At 46.8% G+C, this 20000-nt stretch overlaps 9 protein-coding genes across 9 annotated transcripts in view; 5 read left to right on the forward strand and 4 right to left on the reverse strand.

The window, feature by feature from the left end:
- Positions 1-714, reverse strand: part of CNBA4870 (hypothetical protein) — a gene marked incomplete at both ends in the record, with an annotated part of 1329 nt that extends 615 nt beyond the window's left edge. Inside the window, 3 exons of the mRNA XM_772696.1 lie at positions 1-458; positions 513-556; positions 618-714. The exon at positions 1-458 is cut by the window's left edge and continues 327 nt beyond it. Of these exons, the coding sequence (XP_777789.1) occupies positions 1-458; positions 513-556; positions 618-714 (599 nt within the window). The remainder of the gene's footprint in view (positions 459-512; positions 557-617) is intronic.
- A 1752-nt stretch (positions 715-2466) lies between these two features.
- On the forward strand, positions 2467-4156 carry CNBA4880 (hypothetical protein; the record flags this gene model as incomplete). Its single annotated transcript, XM_772697.1, has 9 exons — positions 2467-2564; positions 2623-2721; positions 2785-2883; positions 2935-3066; positions 3117-3214; positions 3278-3331; positions 3389-3816; positions 3869-3984; positions 4045-4156. 9 exons carry the CDS (start codon positions 2467-2469, stop codon positions 4154-4156), a joined length of 1236 nt encoding a protein of 411 aa, XP_777790.1.
- A 384-nt stretch (positions 4157-4540) lies between these two features.
- On the forward strand, positions 4541-6774 carry CNBA4890 (hypothetical protein; the record flags this gene model as incomplete). The annotated part of the gene is made up of 8 exons (XM_772698.1): positions 4541-4730; positions 4820-5100; positions 5150-5197; positions 5250-5340; positions 5389-5503; positions 5557-5696; positions 5750-6642; positions 6700-6774. 8 exons carry the CDS (start codon positions 4541-4543, stop codon positions 6772-6774), a joined length of 1833 nt encoding a protein of 610 aa, XP_777791.1.
- An 873-nt stretch (positions 6775-7647) lies between these two features.
- CNBA4900 (hypothetical protein) lies at positions 7648-8726 on the reverse strand (the record flags this gene model as incomplete). Its single annotated transcript, XM_772699.1, has 4 exons — positions 7648-7780; positions 7841-8209; positions 8264-8618; positions 8678-8726. The coding sequence occupies 4 exons, from the start codon at positions 8724-8726 to the stop codon at positions 7648-7650; spliced, it is 906 nt and encodes a 301-aa protein (XP_777792.1).
- Positions 8727-9250: 524 nt separating this feature from the next.
- On the reverse strand, positions 9251-11629 carry CNBA4910 (hypothetical protein; the record flags this gene model as incomplete). Its single annotated transcript, XM_772700.1, has 3 exons — positions 9251-11164; positions 11221-11538; positions 11588-11629. 3 exons carry the CDS (start codon positions 11627-11629, stop codon positions 9251-9253), a joined length of 2274 nt encoding a protein of 757 aa, XP_777793.1.
- Positions 11630-11891: 262 nt separating this feature from the next.
- Positions 11892-14410, forward strand: CNBA4920 (hypothetical protein; the record flags this gene model as incomplete). Its single annotated transcript, XM_772701.1, has 9 exons — positions 11892-12476; positions 12538-12640; positions 12693-13017; positions 13061-13181; positions 13241-13367; positions 13427-13723; positions 13777-13971; positions 14027-14035; positions 14094-14410. The coding sequence occupies 9 exons, from the start codon at positions 11892-11894 to the stop codon at positions 14408-14410; spliced, it is 2079 nt and encodes a 692-aa protein (XP_777794.1).
- A 704-nt stretch (positions 14411-15114) lies between these two features.
- Positions 15115-16893, forward strand: CNBA4930 (hypothetical protein; the record flags this gene model as incomplete). The annotated part of the gene is made up of 5 exons (XM_772702.1): positions 15115-15394; positions 15461-15699; positions 15754-15875; positions 15927-16530; positions 16585-16893. The coding sequence occupies 5 exons, from the start codon at positions 15115-15117 to the stop codon at positions 16891-16893; spliced, it is 1554 nt and encodes a 517-aa protein (XP_777795.1).
- A 1276-nt stretch (positions 16894-18169) lies between these two features.
- Positions 18170-19445, forward strand: CNBA4940 (hypothetical protein; the record flags this gene model as incomplete). The annotated part of the gene is made up of 6 exons (XM_772703.1): positions 18170-18266; positions 18346-18496; positions 18552-18669; positions 18734-18879; positions 18925-19215; positions 19280-19445. 6 exons carry the CDS (start codon positions 18170-18172, stop codon positions 19443-19445), a joined length of 969 nt encoding a protein of 322 aa, XP_777796.1.
- A 269-nt stretch (positions 19446-19714) lies between these two features.
- Positions 19715-20000, reverse strand: part of CNBA4950 (hypothetical protein) — a gene marked incomplete at both ends in the record, with an annotated part of 3802 nt that continues 3516 nt past the window's right edge. The window contains 2 exons of the mRNA XM_772704.1: positions 19715-19936; positions 19990-20000. The exon at positions 19990-20000 is cut by the window's right edge and continues 196 nt beyond it. Of these exons, the coding sequence (XP_777797.1) occupies positions 19715-19936; positions 19990-20000 (233 nt within the window). The remainder of the gene's footprint in view (positions 19937-19989) is intronic.

Below are 20000 nucleotides of genomic sequence, written 5' to 3' on the forward strand. Positions count from 1 at the left end.
TCGTCAAAAGCTTCGGCCTCTTGCATGTCGGGTGCGTCTCCAGTTGGATGGACAGGGACAGACATGGGAATAGAAGCGGTTACAGAAATAGGGGATCGTCTGCCGCTAGTCCCGAGATACTCCCTCTCTTCCTCTTCCTCTGCTAACCTTCTCTTCCTCTCAATCGCTTGCAACCTCTCCAACTCTCGTCGCTCTGCCTCAATCCTCTCCCTTTCCTTTCTTTGTATCTCCGCTCGATTATCATCGCTCAACTTGCTCCTTCCACTGATGCTGTCATTGACTACACTTTCGATAGCGGGCTCATCCCCTAAAGGACCAGACCGACTTGCACGCCCGCTCGAGTTGTTAAACCACCCGTTAACGTCCCCTTCTTCCGGTGCGAATCCTCGGAAAGTTGTACCACTTTCATCTAGTCGACGTTCTTCTTTCAGAGCGCGGTATGCTATTAGGTCGTTCTCCTGTACGGATAATCAATTAGCCAGACAGGTGTGGATTAGGAGACGGTGACGGACGTCTTCGAGTTCATGGATGAGTTGCTGGAGGGCAACATATCGCTCTTCAAATTTGAGGCATAAGCATTTGAGCCAAAGCTTAAGATCGGGTTGTCCTGTACGTACCCTGATACATTACCTGATCGTCCGAATATGCTGGGACATATCGGGGAGGGGCGAGTGGTGCTGGAGGTAGAGCAGGAAGTGATTCTTGGTCGGCCATGCTTCAAATGGTTGTTCCGCTTCCTGGTTTACTGATTCCAATCAAAGCTGGGATTTACCGATTTGGATAGTGCTGCTTTTACGGATTTGTGTATGTCTATAGGGAAAAGGAAAGCATGAGATATCGTTTGTCGCTACTATTTTGCTATTGACATCCGTCACTGTCCACACGTATTTAACATGACAAGCAGAATCTCCCGTTGTATCGATCTTCTGTCTCCATCATCATCCCGCCTTCTTTGAGAGGCGCTCACCGCCACCCATACAACGGACGATTATTATTACGCAACATGATGTTACCGGCTTGTTATTTATTTATTATCATTTTAGAATTTGATTCCGCTAGGAGTTATGGGTTGTTCTTTCGTTTTCAATCACGTACGTAGGGCCTGCGTGGCCGTCGACTTCTTACAAGTTTCAAGTTTATTTTCACCAGTTTGAGATGCGGGAAGTTTGATCTTTTGCAAGTTTGTCAAAGTGCTGGAAAATCAGCCCGACAGGGGATGACAAGTTTGCTGGGACTGTCCTTTTAACAGAAATCATGCTAGCGTGCCTCATTAGGGAACGCCTCGTGTAATGCACATCATCACGGTTTGCACTTGTGGAAGCTTGCTGTTATGTTGTAGTAGTGAACCTGCCTTCTATTTCAAAATGGCCAGGCCCCACAGCAAAGACAGGAAAAAAAAGGTAAAATGCTCATGTTATTACTGATCCTAGACAAAGGATTCGATTGCTGAGGATGGCTTCAAAAAGCATGTCTGGATAAAAGTGACAAAGGTCGTCAATGAATGAGTCTTCACCGTAACGCCCAACTTTGCCTTAATGACTTCATTCGTTGTGAGGATGGTTAAGCCACCAGAGAATATTCTGTGATTGGCCCTGCTGATGACGACCTTTTAAAACGCCGAGCAAGCACCGGCGTTTTGCAATAGTAAGCTTTCTGGGACTCAGCAAAGCTCTCCATGGTTCGAATAGATGCGGTGACAGCTGACTTGACTAGAAAGATTGGAGGTAAGAAGCGGCTCTGGGTGTTGATGAAGGGGAGGAGATGTACAGTCAGATTATTTCCATGAGCGACGGACGATGCGACGAGACGCAGAAGAAGCAAACGAGCTTTAGTTATCGTCTGTATGATTGTTGACTGACGAGGCAGGGTCCAGGGTTGCCCCACGTGTTAGCCGCATGCATGGGCTCTTGCAAGTTTGCTTCGCAAGTTTCTTTGAAAGTTGTCCGGCAGATTTCCAAGTTGCAGCTCAAACTTGCAGAACGAACCTTGGCAAATGCGGCGTGGCCGGCAACTTGAAACATGTCAATTTTTTGACAGGTTTGCGGAAACTCCCATACAAAATTTGCTTCCGTTGAACATGTTTGACCGACCGGAAGCAAATTTGTATGGGAATTTCCGCAAACTTGACAAAAATTGACATGTTTGAAAGTTGCCGGACAGGCCTGTCCGTTGTCCCGATCTCAGTCGGTTACACAGACGCATTCCAGTTCTTCTTCCTTCCCCTACCGGCCTGCCGCACAGGCTCCGACCGGTAGCTGCATAGCCGGGACAAGCGTCACTTCGTCCCTTCACGCTCTAAAATCATGACCTTACACGATTTGATAACTGGACCACCACGAAGTTCGTTTCCTGCGTTGCAATCATTATCCTCCTTGATATAAGGCCCTGATCCTATATTTCTTTTTTATAACTACAAACTAGACTGTTACAGCACCCAGTTGAAATATATACCCAGAGAACAACATCATGAGAATCACAGCTAAACGTCTTGCGTCGCATATCCCTCGTCAAGAATCATATATTGTTGCATCAAAGCGAACGCCTTTCGGAGCCTATGGAGGAAAGTGAGTGCACTTTCTGGTATTATTGCGGAAAGCATACTAACTGGTGCTTTGTGTGCAGATTGAGAGAGTTCAAAGCCTCCGAACTGGGAGGAATAGCTGGTAAGGCGGCGTTGGCAGAGTTGCCTCAAGGAATCAAAATTGACCAAGTCTTCTTCGGGTGAGCTGAGCAAATTCAGGCTTTCCAGATTTTAAATCAGATAATCTCTGACACCATGGTTAGCAACGTGACCCAAACCGACAACTCGACACCGTATCTTGCTCGCCATGTCGGTCATCTTTCGGGATTAGATTCCACCGTCCCTGCTTTGACTGTTAATAGGTGGGACGGTTTGGTACGGATTTCGTTCACTAGTGCTGACATTGATCTCAGACTCTGTGGATCTGGCTTTCAGACAGCTATCATCGGAGCCCAGCACATCGCCCTAGGAGAAGCTGAAGTCTGCCTTACTGGCGGTGTAGAAGCTATGAGTATGAGTCCTTATACTCTTTCTGGACTTACAAGGTGAGCTTTTGCAACAAGGGAGATAGAGTTGTCTCTAACATATAAACCAGGTACGGCTCAAAGTATGGCGTTGATCTGAAGATGGAGGATTCTTTGGCAGCTGCTTTGGTAGACCAGAATCCTGGTGGGCCCAAGACACCCATGGGCAGTGAGTGATACAGCTTCCATGGTGATCCGTGTAATCTCTGTTATAGTGCTAAGTATTTTGTAGTCACGGCAGAAAACTTGGCCAAGAAGTACAATATCACGCGTGATGAATGCGATGGTAAGTTCTGCCCTCATTTTAAATGTGCTCTGACTAATTTTGCATCGCGTAATGTAGCCTTCGCACTCATGTCTCAACAGCGCTATGCCGACGGTCTCGCCGCCGGCGCATTCGCTTCCGAGCTCATTCCCGTCACCCTCAAACCTATCAAAGGCGTCCCCCAAACCCTTGAAGCTGACGAACACCCCCGTCCCCAATCTACTCTCGCTTCTTTACAAAAACTTCCCTCAGTATTCATCAAAGGCACTGGTGTCGTAACTGCTGGAAATGCTTCTGGGATCTGTGATGGTGCTGCAGCGAATATATTGATGAGTGAGGAGGCAGTAAACAAATATGGGGTGAAGCCGCTTGCTAGGGTTGCTAGTTATGCTTGGAGCGCTTGTGAGCCCGAAATCATGGGGATCGGACCTGTGGTTGCTGTGAAGGAGGCTCTGAAGAAGGTGGGAAAGAGTGTAGGAGAAATGGATATTATTGAACTCAACGAAGTAAGTTCCGTCACCCTGGTGTTGTTGGGTTTAAGTTAACCTTCATACCCAGGCATTTGCTGCCCAGTGGCTTGCTGTTCAAAAGGAGCTTCAACTTCCTTCGGAGAAGACCAACATGTTTGGTGGCGCCATCGCCGTTGGGCACCCTCTTGCCGCGAGTGGGGCAAGGTAAGTATATTTTCTTGGATCTGTACATGTGATTTCATTTGACTGACATCGATATGATAGGATTCTGGCCAACCTCACGCATAACCTTCACCGACTGGACAAGCAATGGGCACTTGGAACAGCTTGTATCGGTGGTGGACAAGGGATTGCTGTAGTCCTTGAAAGATGTTGAGACGGAATGTAGCTGTAGGACCAAATGCGTAGATGTAAGAAGAGTAAACATACTGTTGTTTTATGCAAATACTATCGTGGCATCAACCACATGATTACTTTTAATCGCTTTCAGAGCATGTGTAGGGTCACTTGTCGCATGGCTGAAATATTCGATTAAAGAACGGTTCGGCATATGAGCCCCTTTCGAAAAAATAAAATAAAGCAATAAAAATAGATAGAAGCGTCGCGACGCGTCCTTGATGTCTTCAATCACAATAATCTCTTTCTCTTTTAATAAACCTATCTTTTCTTTCTTACAGCCCCGCTATTGGGATTCCAGTCTCAAATATTGACGCTCTTAACACATTTACCGACAGTTACTCAGCAATCCAAAGAGAAAAGAATGTCTGTTCCCCGACCAAGTCGATCCCCTCCTCCAGGCCCGAGCACACCCAATCTATCTTCCACTCACAATTCTACGAGTAACAGCGCTAGAGGGATTGAAGCTACCAAGGGGACCAGTTTATGGAATGAGATTCTGGCTAGTACCGATAGGCAGAAAGCGCTGGGGAGGAAGAATGTCATCTTACTCTGTAAGTCTGCTCTTTATTTTGTCTCTGGTAGAGGAGCAAAATGCTAATTGGCCCGTGTTTCCATATCGGTCTGACCTAATGTCGAGAAGCCGAACGCAATCATGGTCGAACCCACCTCCTCTCCCAATTGACCTCCTCCAGGAAGAAGAAATCAGCTAAACCAAATTCCGTCTTTTACTGGAACGGACAACCTAAATCTACCTCTCAGCCTGGAGACAGACGGGCTGGTCTGGCATTGGGGTACGAAGTAATTGATGCAGGAGAAGAGTACTCAGACTCCGCACCCCCGATTTCGGTGTTTTACCCGCCGTCTTCACATCCTAGTCTGCTTAAGCTGGTGCCTAGTGCCTTACCGCCAAAATCACTGGCTGTAAGTGCATTTCGTCTCGCTTTTATCGAAGACTTATGTGGAATCATAGGATACGGCGGTGATGATAGTGCTCGACTGGACAAAGCCTTCATCTATGGTATGTCTAGCGACACATCTATCTCTTCTTCTCGCCCTAACTTCCGATGTAGCTACAAGAACTTCTAAATTGGCTGTCGTGGGTTGAGGCGTGGGCATTGGGATCGGCTGAAAAAGGAGAGATTGAAGAACTGCATGAACGATGTGTGTGCTCTCTTGAATCAAATGGATTTGTCTGACCATTATAATTAGTACAATCATACCTGCAGCATTACACTGAGCCTTCGGCGACAAACACGGGCGTAACAGCTTATTCTGGTCTTGGTCCTCTTTTGCCCCTTGGAGCTGGCACTTTGACTCTCAACTCGTACTCTTCATTGGTTAAATGCTGGGGTTTTGATTGGCTGACTTATGACTTAGTTCCGGTATACCGATCATTGTTGTCTGCACCAAGGCGGATTTGATGGACAATGTAGCCGAAGAAATTGGGATCAAAGGTGGCCGATGGGAAGAAAGGACTGATTGGGTTCAGCAAGTTCTGCGAACTATCTGTCTTTCCTGTAAGTTATCGAACTTCCATCCAAGTTTTACGTATATGCTGAGTGTAAGCCAGACGGCGCGGCCCTTTTTTACACTGCTCCGACTCGGCCAACAACTTATTCTCTTCTCAAGTCATACCTACTTCACCGTCTCTACACCGTTCCTCCTTCTCTCAGCCCCGCTCCTACTTCTCTCACTGACCCTTCGCATATCGCTCCATCTCCAGCTCAAGGAGTAAGCACAAGATACCCTTTTGCGCACCGTGCCAACGTGTTGGATCGAGATGCGGTTATGGTCCCTTCTGGATGGGACAGTTGGGGTAAAATTAACGTCTTAAGGGAAGGGTTCGAACCTGAGAGGATTCATAAAGCTTGGACCGTCAGTTTGCGGTACCACGAGCAAAAGGAAATGGGAAGTTGCGGAGCAGACCACGGAGGAGACAATGGAGAAGAAGGCTTGGACGGCATATGGATGGGGATGATTCCTGATACATCTCGCGGCCCTCGACTTCCCGGTCCATCAGCGCTTTCCATCCAGTCTGAACCCGAACAGACCTTCCTTGCGCGCCACCTTGAAGTCCTCCTCAAAGACCCCAACCGGGATCCCCGTCAATCCTTCCGTTTGCCCTCTACCAGGAACGGACTATCTACTCCCGGTCCCGGCAGCAACTCTTCTGCTGCTAGCACTACAGCTGGTCTGGCCACGCCCGGTGTGGTGGGACCAATGATTGGTGATTCTCTGAGCTTGCCGGGCGTGGAAAAGGTCATGAAGGAAATGGAGGGTGGGAAAGAGAAAGAAGGAGAGGAGTTGAAAGAAAAGTTTGCGAGGCTGGGAAGAAGAGAGGGTAAGAGTTCGGGGTCAGGTTCCGGGGCCGCGGCTGGTGCAGATGGAGCGATAGGAGGGGAAAGAGTGAGAAATACTTCTGGGGGAACCCCTGCGATGCCGAATGAGGCTTTACATAATTTCGTGCGTCGCATCTCCCACTTGTGCTGAGTATCTAAAGCTAATGCGTAGACAAATCAGTTCCAAGGATTGCTGGCCAATCGAGGGAAGGCGGCAACGCCGGTCAAAACGCAGAGTTCGGGAGAGAACAAGTAGAGATCAAGGAGGCCTCCAGCGGCTGATATGGAAACGCCTACCAGAAGGGAAAGGGGAATATTGTAGATACGATATGGTGGGAAGGTCTGGCGAGCATGAACGATAATTCTCCTTATTCTAAGTAAAGGGTTTTTCGGTGTGAATGTATCATCAATAGCAAAGTAACGGACTGTGATCGAAAGTAGTGTTGGTTAAGGCGAACAAGCAATTAGCTGTGTTAATTAATAATGAGGATATGTGATTCCTGCTGCATTTTCCTTGAAAAAACTGTAACATATAAGTAAGTGTGCCATACATATTATAATTATATTAGGCCTCCCTCCCTATAATGGGTGCAATCTACAAATAGTACAATCAAGTACTGGGTCCCTCAGCTTAAGCTTTCTGATATTAGTTGATGACTGATGAATGATTGATGATAAGAACGAAGCGTATTATGGTGGCCCATTGACGAAAAGGGGTGAATTTCAATTTTCGCCTTGAGTAATAATTATATATATGTATGTAAAGCAGTTGATGATATCCAGCTTCCAAAATTTTCAGGAGTTTATATATGATGAAATATGAAATACAATTATCTCTTGGCGCGTATCAGATGATTAGTAGATAGCCGAAGGAAGTGAGTGTATCAAAACGAACGTAAAATGTTGACGCCTTCCGTCGTTCGTCACGTCGTTAGGTGCGTGCGTGTGCGTGCACTGGACGGACATAATGTATATTTGCTTCTATAACAATTCATCTGTGACTTGCTCAAAACATACACTAAAACATACGGAAGCTAGAAATAGGTGACAAAGGATTATGTATCAATGCCCACAGTGACAGACAACAACAACTACCGGATGCTATTATTATTGCTGCTTCATGGGATCCTTATGGGGAGATCTCATAAAAAAAGTGAGCCCAGTCCAAATGATACAAGTACTTGGAGCTTGTCTTGAGATTTCCGATGGGAATGGAAATGTAAGAGTCATCACCAGTACCACTGGGGTTCCACACCACCACACTACAATCAATCTTCATCAGCACACTAACAAATATTGCTGTTGTAAGTGCATATACTTACTTGTCAGCCCCATCCATTGTGCTGAGAGTGTAATATTGATTTGCTTTCAAGGAAGCATCAGGGGCATCAGATGTTCTGATGAGCACAGGTGTACCGTCAATCTTGCTCATCCAGGTGGCTGTGGAGTTCTGTAAGCTCATTGAACCAATTTCGAATGAAGATGAGAGAGATAAGGTCAATTTACCCCAGGTGGTGTCGTCAGATGGGATACTTTCGACGACCGCATACTGTCCGGTCAAGTAAGTCAGGCCCCACATTCCGGCGGTCTCGACAGCGGTGACGTTGCTGTAGTCATTGGTGATGAGTTCACCACTGTCGACTCCAGGCCCACCCATGGCTATGATTGCACGATTGAAACCACCACCAAACCTACATTCGTCCTTCAGCCTTTTTTCTCCACCACTCTATCTTCGATTAACCTACCAAGCAGTCCCGTTATTATCCGCGATGTTTCCAATCGCGTCGGTATAGTTGACGGTCGTGGTGGTGGAAGCCAGCGTTAAGTCATATGTCGTGAAATTAGCGGAAGCTCCATCATACAGCACATCTCCTTCGTCAAGCATGAGGATATTTGATACGGGCCACATGTGATTGCATTTTGAGATGGCACACAAAGCTGTGACAAGCCAATCGGCACCGGAGTGAAGCTGAAGATCGGTACATTTGGCAACGCCGTCTTCACCAAGAAGAGGACCGGAAGTAGCAGAGGAAGACGCAGCAGAGCTGGAAACGGAAGAAGCCGTTATCGTGGCAGAATCGGGCGCCGGAACAGCCATTGCTGAATCGCCCGTGAGTCACTGGCACTCACCCGTAAATCTTGAAGAAAGTGCAACTCACCCAACAATGGGATTCCTATAATCACAGCAAGCTGAATCTTTTTGACCATCTTGAAACACTCGTAGCACTATATAAAAGCTTCTTCCTTGGGAGTTCAATGCCTTAATAATTCGTGATTCAGCACACACTGTCGTCCGTATCACTGTTGTTTCCTGGCAGCAGCTGGGATAAAGAACTGTTACCTACTAGCTTTATCTATCCTGGACAGCAGCGCCAGAGACGCTCGCTGTATGCGATATGTTTGAATGTATCCCCCTTTCAGCCGAGCATAAAAGGTGTTGAACAGCAATTTAGGGGTATTTTGCCAAGCGGCCGTAGTCTGCTGTTCCTTTATAAGTTTGTGAAACGCGTTGGGCTTTGGATAACAGGAAGAAGGGTTAAAGAACTTCCTTTATTATCACATACACCATGATATCAATGACCCAATAATGCGCTGCTTTAATCCCTCTCATATGAGAATGCTTATGCGGTTGAAATTATAATTACGCTTGAAGATATAGCGGACGATAACCCTTTCACGTATGAATGGCTCTCATTACTTACTCGTAAATGCATAATGTCGAATCTCTCCAACTACGCATCATCACTCTCTTCCTCGCTGCTGCTCTCTTCTTCCCCACTCTCACTGTCCATACTCTCCAAAACGTCCACATAACCTTTGCCCTTTGCCCAACTTTCCCTCCATCTCGCCTTTTCCTCTTCCCCCTCCTTGCCTTTCTTACCAACCCCTTCACCTTGCGAGCTGCTCATCTCCCTCCATTCCACAAGCTCGTCTTCACCAACCAAATCTGTCTCATACATTGCACGAAGAATGATACCAAACCAAGGAATGTAAGCAAAAGGGACGGTAGAGACGCAGTACTGTTGAGCGTCAAGGATGAGGAGCGTAGGGTCCGATGTAAGGTTAGCCATTAGAGGGCCCCATCGTGAGAAGATCTTGACAGCAGAAGAGAGGATGGAGGTAGCGGGGCCGCGTACATCGATCTTCGACACAAAAAACTTGACGACTTCTTCTCGAGCACGTTCAAGACCGGCGTTGTAACCCATGACCAATGTACGTAACTCGAGCAAGGCATTTTCGATCTTGTGATCCTCCTCGTAAGCTCGTTGAAGGGAAGCGGCGGCTTCACTATAGAACGCCTTGTCCGGCCCGGCATCGAGTGAAAGGGAGGGAATGTCAGGGAGAGACGTAGAAGATGCGTCTGAGAGAGGAGACGAGGGGGCAGAAGAGGATGCGGCAGAAAGAGTGGAAATGGACGTGCTCGGGGAAGAAAGGTTGGACAGGCGGCGGCCGAGTTGCAAGAGCTTTTTGTTTCGAGGATGCTCGTAAGGATCTTCACCCTCATCCTCGGAATCCGAAGGAGGTTCCTCCTCCTCATTGGGCCAGAGGTAGCCAATAGAGTCTTCACCGAGGAATGAAAGAATCTCCTCTTTCTCGAACTCGTCCCTTTCCTCATCAGAATCCCAATCGTCACCTCTGTAAGGCTGCCTTCCAATTCTTGAGAAGTCCGGAACAACTACCCCCTTGCCAAGCCTAACACCGTTTCCGAGCAATACGCCCTTGCCAATCTTGCAACCGTGTCCGATGACGACACCTTCGCCAATCATACACTCCTCCACTACACATCCTTCCCCGATCTTGACATCGTCGAAAACATAGCTCTTCCTGATTATACTTCCTGCCCCAATTTTACAGTCTGCTCCCAGAGTCGATTGACGGACAAGTGTGTTGTGGGCGAGGGCCGATCTAGGACCAATAAGAAGAGGACCACTCAATGTCGTTGTTCGGGAAAGAACGACTGATTCCTTGGCAATATACACATTTCCAGCTCTCAATTCATATTGCGAGCCTCCCGGTTCGTTCAAATCAGGAGCGAGCGGGAATGCCCATCTCCTTAAAACATCCCTAGTGACTTCACCAAAGGTTCTTGTATCTCGTACACTCTCCACGTATCTGCCGCCACCAGCTCGAGCATCCAGACTTTCCTCCTCTTGGCCTACAACATGAACAGCAATCTTCTTACCGAGAAGCTCGGATGTAAGGACACCATTGACAAAATGTCGTCGGAGGTCATGGTAGTCAAAGTTTTCAGTACAAAGAGCAGGTACATCGGCCTCGCAAATGTCAACACCAAGGTCGCGGTATCCCCCTTGGTTGGACGATGACGGCGAAGTACCAGACCATATTTCATAAGTGTCGATGGTAGCTGGGAATGGATCGAGGAAGAGAGATGAGGGGAAGCTGATACGTGGTTGAGTAGGTGAAAGTGGGTGGGGAGCATAGTGCAATAATCTGGAAGAAGGTGGGTGGACGAGCATGATGGGTGACTCGGGGTGAGGACGACCGCCACGACTGACGCCCATGGTCATGATAAAGTTTTTGTCGACGTCACGGCGCTTCCTGTGGGCATCTATAATTTTGGAGAGGTCGTAGTTGGAGATAAGAGGAGAATGTACGAGGATAAATGGATTATCAGGATTCAAGACCTACTCCAATTAGCACTTTGGAAGTGGAAAATAACAATAATACACAGACGACTTACGTGCATGTCATCCAGCTCACGCAAAGCATCACCTGCTGATCGAGCTGTTTGAGAAGACAAGCAATGAATGTCCAGCATCGCTCTATAAGGCGAAGACTCGACAAAAGTCCTAATCTTATCCGCATGCACACCACAGAAGATGAACACTTGTTTGACCTTACTCAAACTCAAGCTCTCCAAAGTCCAAGCCAAAAGTGGTGTTGAACATAACGGCAAAAGAACTCGAGGTTGGTCTGTACAAAGAACCTCAAAGCGACGGTTGTAGGAGTCTGCGAGGACTACGGCTTGTAGAGGGGCTTCGTCCACATTGTCCGCCTTCTGTAAAAACAAGATGTCAGTGGTGTTCATGGCTGTGAAAATGACTAACCTGTTTTGGTTCGTTCTTTTGTTGGTGCTTTTTAGGTGGCATGTTACCGGCGGATATGTGTAGCAAAGTCGAAAGAGATACTCGAGACGTTCATCATTGTTCATAGCCAAAAGTCGCTAGAAAAGAATTAATATCAGGCTCATATTACGTAACGTCATATGTGCTTCGAGGCCTCCACATACCCGGTTACAGTCTACGTAGTAGTAGCGATTACTATAAGTACTAAATTCACCGTGACTCCTAGCTGCAAACGCTTACAAATTCATTGACTGCATCTCCACATTGTCGAATCGAATACCTCGCAATGCCACCTCGGCAGCATTACATTGTCAGTAGCGATGACGATGACGATGAGGATTATCAGCCGTCTGATCCCGAAGTTGCACTGCTCGATCTCCTTCATGATGGATATGAGCTCTACGAAGAAGATTACAACGAAGATGACACCGACGATGAAGATGAGGAGGACGATGATGGTTTAATGGTCGACGAGAATGGAAACATCATTCGAGATGATGGCAATGACTTTGATGACGACCAGGAGATGTCTGATGACACCGAGTCTCGGGCCTTTGCCGATCTCCTCGAATTTGCCCAAGCGGTGGACGACGGTGAATCACCTCTCGCCTTTCTGTCGGGTAGGGTATCAGGTTCATTTCCCAGCATTTTACATCGACTGGCAATGAGGAGTGATTCCCGATTTAGAAACAATGATTGGGCTTCAAAAGTCAAGAAGAAACAGACGGTGGCGGATCCGAAGGGGACGGAGCTATTGAGGAGCGGGGAATTTGGAAGGGTCGGAAACTGGCAAGCACCTGGTAAGGCTGGGAGACAAAGGTTGAGACGGTGGCAAAGGGCAGTCAAGGGTTGGAAACCCCCGAGATCAACAGTGATTCATATCAAAATGCCGGACAAGTTTGAGAGACTGACTATGACTTACCGTTGATCAGACAAGCCAGCACCTCGTACCCAACGAGCCTGGAACAGTTGTTGCGTACTATCCCTCCGTACCTTACGTCGGTCAGTTTGCTGGGGAAGATTACTCCATCTTCTGTAGGTCATCCTTGCAGATAGTGAATGGCCGTTCTCTGACTTGTGTCATTAGACACGGCGACCCAATACTTCACTTTACATCTTTATTCTACGACGCAATACTTGAAGAGCAAGGATAACATCCATCAACGTCGTACTGCTCGCCCTTCTGATTCAACCCGACTCACACTCACACCATCCACGCCTCCCGCTCAGGGTAATCAGGTAATCGAGGACGAAGATCAAGGCGGACAGGAAGATGATTGGGAAGACGAGGATGACTATGTCTCTCGACCTTCTGTCATAGAGGATTCTAGTATGAAGCGCATCAAAAGAGTGCAAGGCGTAGAAGGAAGATGGACAATCACTGACTGTGATGCCGATAAGAAGGGAGAGAAGTGAGTTTGTTAGATATTGACTTTCAAGACTAACTTCCTGTAGGATGATTTATTCCTCGATCACTCCTTACGTCCATATGCTCTATACAGATGAGTTCGATCAAGAACATGTTGAGCTTGATTTTTCCGACCCTCGGGAACGGGGAAATTACTACAGGTCTGGAGTACGTTTGGACCAGCTCCTGAAACATAGACACTTCCCGCTCATCTCATTTGTTTGTAGATCTGGAGTATCAGATTCTCTGCAGATGGTAAAGAGATTGTAGCAGGAGCATCTGACGGAAAGATCATGGTTTATGATATTAACGCCCAACGACGATCGTTGAGTGTTTCTGGTCATGCCGAGGATGGCAAGTTTCCCCCCCTGCTCCTCCATCTTAATCACCTTGCTAACCCATTGTCTATGCAGTTAACGCCGTCTGCTTCGCAGACCATTCATCCACCAACATCCTTATCTCTGGTTCCGATGATGGATATATTAAGGTCTGGGATAGACGATCTCTCTCTTCGCACGTACCTTCCGGTGTCCTCGTCGGCGCTACTGAAGGTATCACTTACACTTCGCCCAAAGGTGACGGTAGGTATATAGTGGCAAATTCGAAGGATCAAGCTGCAAGGCTGTATGATCTGAGGAAGATGAGGAGTTATGGGGATTTTGTTGATGAGCCGAATGCTTCTCAAAAGTATGGTGCTGCCGGTTTTGATTGTGAGTTTCTATGTATTCGAATGATGAATGCACTGTGCTGATCTTGCCGACAGACCGAGACATGCGCTACCCTCGATCAGAGCCTCGCTCCCACCCACAGGATTGCTCGGTGATGACCTATAGCGGTCATTCTGTCCTGCGAACGCTGATCCGATGTCACTTCAGCCCCATTGAGTCGACTGGGCAGAGCTACATCTATAGCGGCAGCGCTGATGGAATGATTCATGTCTGGAGTTTAGATGGTCGAGGTGAGTGTCTAATTGTAGCCAAACTTACAAGATGCTAATGGCCATTTGGTTGCAGTTGTTCAAGGTCCATTTCATCGTGCCATTTAAATACCGTCACCTTTTGCTAATTATCCATTCCATAGTGCTCGATCGATCCGCTTCAGAAGGCCTCTACTCGAGCCAAGGTATTTACTCCGATCCGTCCGCCCCCGCTCACTCCACTCAATCCTCCCGCACAAACCTCTTTGGCTCCTACTCTCACGCCGTGAGGGATGTCGCGTGGCATGGATACGAGCCTACTCTCATGTCGACGTGCTGGGATATGATGGGTAGTATGCGAAGAGGCGGGACAGTCGCGAAACATGAATGGAAGGGCCTTGGCAAGAATGGGCTTGCTAAGCTAGAGGACTGGGAAATAAGAAGGAAGGAGGAGAATGAAGGGAGTCGGGCGACAAATTAGATCGAAAAGGTAGACTGCGGTTGTATTTATGCGTTTGGCCGTTTGTTTATTGTAGTGAATTCCTTTTCGACTGTATTGATCAATAATTTCATGCTGGATCCGTATGTATAATGCTATGTCTTACATCGTTTGCCTTCTGCAATAATACTACAAGTAGTAGTTTGATGCTGCCCACGATTGTGTCGCCATGCGATGATAAAGGTGCAATGGATAGCAGCGCTGAGAAATAAATAAATAAAAAATTACCACACTTTTGGTCAGCTGATGGAACAACACATCTAGAACTTATCATTGATGAATTGCTGGGCCCTTTTAGAGCAATGATTTTGAGAAGATGTGCGGTATAATAGTAGCAGGCGAGAAGAAAGAGGTGCCGTACCATTATTTAAAATTCGATTTCCTAATAATGGTGTCTAAATTTACTCCTTTCGCCACTGGAATTCCGAAAAGACGCTTTTCACTGACTTCGGTTTCATTCACCTGACTGCTTCTTTTTCCGATACATAATACGGCCCATCAATCATGCTTTGCATGCTTGAATGTACAGACAGACAGCAGATCACCGTTAACACCGACTCACAAACGATACATCGACACAAACACAAATAGATTCACCACAAGTTTGCGCTGGAAAAGGCTCTCGACAGCCGACTCTAATCGACGATTCTCTTTCCCAGACAGTCGACACAGCCTTTGGAAATTTTATGGTCGTAAAATCTACAGCGGCAAAAAATATGTCTCATGACACTCGTCGTGACCAACGAATTTCAAGGGATGATCAGCTAGCTTCGGTATCAGGTGTCTCAGAGATTACTATCGCGGAGTCTAGCACCAGGGGCCGTCTTTCGTCGTGCGATACAAATCCTGCGAGTATAGGTAGTCGCTCGCGAAATTATGAGGTCAAGCATGAGCCTGTAAATCTATCGCGGCGAGTAATGAGACGGGTCGAGCATGCGATATTGAACATCTCTCCAGCATTCTTTTGTGGGTCATTCTTGTTTGTTTTGCGGTACCGTAACTGACAATCGGTGGAAACGATCGGTTGTATAGCTTTTAATATGGGCACAGGCATCACATCAATTCTTCTGTATAATTTACCTTTCAACGGTGGCTGGTTACGTCGCCTCGGAGTGGTAGTGTTTATTTTCAATGTCGTCCTCTTCATTCTTTTTGCTGTTGCCAGTGTTGTGAGAATATTAAGATGGAAGGGAATCTTCTCGGCAACGCTGAAGAACCATTTATCGGGGCTGTACTGGGGAACGTTACCAATGGGCTTCATCACAATAGTGGTATGTCCAGGCGAGTCTCCGCATTGGGGTACATTATTAACTGAAGATGTCAAGAATATGATTGCATTCACATGTGTACAAAATGGGAAGATGGGCTGGGCCAGGACAGCGATAGGACTATGGTGGGTAGATGTAATACTTTCAGTCATCATCAATCTCGGGATGGTCTACGTTATGTGAGTTCATCGATCTGTGTTACTGAAACATGGCGTCTAATAATTGTGTAGGATCACCCGCCAAAATCATACTACCGAGGCTATGTCAGCCGCTTGGTTGCTGCCTATCGTCACGTGCGTTGTCGCTTCCTCTTCAGGCGGCGTGGTCTCGTCGGCTATCATGTCGTATAGCCCTCAGCTCGCCAGATCTATCATCATTGTATCCTACATCGTCTGGGGTATTGGTGTTCCTTTTGCCCTTTTTGTCATCTGTAACTACCTCCATCGCAGCTTTTTGTATGGTGCTCCCCCCGTTGCAGCGTTGACGAGCACTTATCTTCCTCTGGGTCCCTGTGGACAAGGAAGCTTTGGTATTATGGCTTTAGGCAAAGCCGTTCGCGAACTGGCGTACAACCACGGGATAGGTTTCGCCGTAATTCCTGATGGTGTGGCAGATGCTGTTTTGAGGAGAAATATCATTTTGCAAATGGCCGACGCCGTCTACACAGGAAGTTTAGTTACAGGCCTTATATTATGGGGTTTGTCGTTTTGCTGGTATGTTCTAGCTACGACAGTGTTGCTAGACCATTGGTGGAATACGAACAGAGCATACTTCGGCAGAGAGTCATTTAGTGTAGGGTTTACCGCCCTGATTTTTCCAATTGGCGTCTGGGCTGTGAGTGTTTGACGTAACTCCTGGATGAAAAAGCTGCTGACCTATGGGAAATAGACGGCCACAACAACGTTAGCAACTGAATTCGATTCATTGGTCTTCAAAATCCTTGGTACAATAATATCACTTCAAGTCATCTTCAACTGGATCTACGTCATGCTCTTGACAATTTACAAAGTGTGTGACGGTACATTATTCATAGCGCCTGAGTTGGATATTTTCCCCGAAAGGAATCCGCCGTTAAGATGGGTGAGGCATGCTTCAGCTACGGCGAAGACTTGCAGAAAGGAGGATATTGAGCTTTCCTTCACTTCCACAGAGGAAAGACGTGTTGGATTGGGGGACTCTTATGGGGAAAATGACTAGCATCGATTGGGTGCGGTGAGTGATACGTAACGTTGAGCCAACTATGATCAAAATTGAATATAAACATGACAATTAATGTAAGCAATAATAGATGACATAACCATATGGAAAAATCGACAGGATCATCAGCATTATCTACTTCCACGTTAGAAATGTTTACTACGTACTATTTCTTCTTTTCGAATACTCTCCAGTGGAACCCGGCGATAGTATTATGGGAATAATATGTAGTAGTTATGTGAAATTTGTCAACGATGAGAGATGAACTGTAGCGCTATAACAAAATGGGGGTGACTCACACTATGGTTATTATCTAAAACCATCAAAGTGACAGTCTGGAGGAATGAGTGGGAAAACATGTTAAAAAGCAATTTTCTTTATTTGGCTACTCCTACTGGCAGAAGAGTGCCCTATATAGCTCATCAAAAGTATTGGTGTACATTGAAATCTCAGTGTCCTTGCGTAATCCATGGCCAAAGGTTGCTCGCTGACGAAGAAGTTGCGTTGTTCATGCAGCGTATCGCCTTCTTGATATGTTCCGCTCCTATCATTTGTTTGAGAACCATATCACGATAATTGATGGGTTACTTTGGGTACATGACGTCGTATCGCTCCAACTCTCCTTCACTGCTCAAGGACGCGAACGGGAATTTCTGGAATTTGACTACTCAGGAGCTCTACGAACTGAAGGATCTAACGGAAAACGAGAGATGAGTTATAATATTGGGACGAGTGCCCACACTGAGTCAGTTAAACAAATATAGGAGAGAAGTCATGGATTCTATCTTTCGAGAAGACAAGACAAGACTCGCTTTGGGCCGTGAAAGCTGGTACAACCAGTGTGTATCATCACATTGTGAGCTTGCAGAAGGAGGAACCCATGGGGTGGCAGACCTTGAACAGCTGTCGAATGATGTCTATGTGGAACGAAACGAAGGATATTATAGTGATGGACATGAGATTGAGGTTGGGGAGGAGATTAGTGAAGATCATAATGTCACCATCATGGAAAGAAATTATTCGGCTACGTAGGACAGAGGAAGCATGATGCAGCAGACGGAGAACGACGATTGATGACAGATACGTGGTTTTTGTTCTATTCGCTGGTCTCGTCACCATTCAGCAGTTTCGTCCTTCCATCTCTTCACTGAGAAGAATTCCTCATTTGATGGGTGACGTCGTGCCGACGCAGCCATCACGTTGGTGGATTCAATATATAAATACTCAGGTCCCCTCTTCTTTGCAGTCCAGCTTTGAATATACTTTTTTAGAATTCATGCCCATGTCATCCATCCCTACAACAGGCAACCGCACCAAACTTGCTTCTTCTTTGGCGGCTTTTCTCAAAGAAGACGGTAAAGATCTCCATTTGGGTAAGGGGAGCCAGAAAGCTGCCGCGGGCTAAAAACTGACACTTTCACTTGCCTTGCTTTCCATCTCTTTTGAAAACAGGCGGAGATGAAGACTTCCACGCAGAACGAAGGAAGCACACTGAAATACTAGGGATTCACAGGATTCAAGGAGCCCTTGAAGTCCCTATCGGAGAGGTTCAATTTACTGCGATTAGGGGCCCGCACGGTTGTATACCCCTTCGAATCTTGAAGTAAGCCCCTTGCCAGGATTAACATTTCCGCGTAGAGGGTTCACGCGATTGGTAGGCCTAGTAATCCAGGTGACAGGGCCTTGGTATATATGCATGGAGGCGGGTATACCGTTGGATGTGCAGATGACTTTGAGAGGGGTCTCAGAGTTGTCGCCGAAGAGTCGGGTTTCACAGTGAGCATAGAAATGATAGAACTAGCAACGGATACGCTTACACTGCATGTGCAATCATTCCTAGGTAGTGATCGTCGAGTATAGACTAGCACCCGAGTACAAGTTCCCCACTCAATTGGACGAATACGAAGCAGTCGTGGCCTGGCTCCAAGGCGAAGAGGGAAAGAAGAGAGGGATCAAGAAGGTTGTGGGAGGAGGCGACTCGGCAGGGTGAGTCATTAGATAGTCGAACAACGAAATTGACACAATCATCAGTGGAAATATGACGGCAGCTCTTGCCCTTCGTTTACATGACCAGAAAAAGGCAAACCTCGCAGCCCAATTGCTTCTCTACCCCGAAGCTAGGGTCCCTTTTGACACTAAAGCCTGTGCCGAGAATAATTCGGGATATTACCTCGAGGCAAATGGTATCTTCTCATTTGCCGACCATTATTTGCCTCGGGGTGTTCCTCCTTCGGATAGGTACATCTCCCCGGGAATGCAAGATGTTGGGAATTTGAAAGATTTGCCGCCAACATATGTCTTCACCGCTGGTTTTGACCCGTTGTAAGTTTACCTTCTTCATTTCGCTAGCGAATGTGTTCTAACAGTACCTGTTATCGGGTTTTAGGCGGGATGTAGGTGTCGAGTACGCTCACAAATTGCAAGAGGCCGGCAATGAAGTTGTTTGGAGACATCGCCCTGATCTCACGCATGGTTTCCTTCAATTCGGGCACTGGAGCGAAGAGTGTGAAGAGGCAACCAAGGAGGTCGGGAAAACTTTGAAAGATCTATAATAATCATCAGGAAATCTTAGAAAGGAGGGTTGTAGCGCCACTTTAGTGCAAAATCAGTATTCATTCGATATTTTAGGATGAATGCCATGGATAAATGTCAACAAGCAGGGCCCATTGGTAGAGGAAATCCATGATATCTGCAAAGTTTAACATATCTATAATGCATACGCAGATGAACGATGCCTTCTTATTAGATCGTTCAAGATGTTTGCTACTCTGCTAAGTACAACTTAACTACTCGAATGCCCAAAAAGTGACATCAACAAAGTTCAAACAGGAGGAGCAATGGTACTCTCCATCCTAAGGGTCTTGTCGGTAGGTCCCTTGGAAGGGGGGGCATGTCTTCGGATCCAAATTCTTTTGAGCCACTTGTAGAGCTCAGTAGCACCGACATACACAATGATCATGCCGAAGATAATACCCCATTCCCACCTGGGACCGTCGAGCAAAAACACCTTGTTATTAATCACAGGAATGTACACGACAGGGAACTATGTTCATCATTAATTGACGTCGTAGGCCAGATAGATGGAAAAGGGCTTACAGCGGAAAGAC

Source organism: Cryptococcus neoformans, chromosome 1 (genome assembly GCF_000149385.1).
Source record: "Cryptococcus neoformans var. neoformans B-3501A chromosome 1, whole genome shotgun sequence".
Taxonomy (NCBI): Eukaryota; Fungi; Basidiomycota; class Tremellomycetes; order Tremellales; family Cryptococcaceae; genus Cryptococcus; species Cryptococcus deneoformans.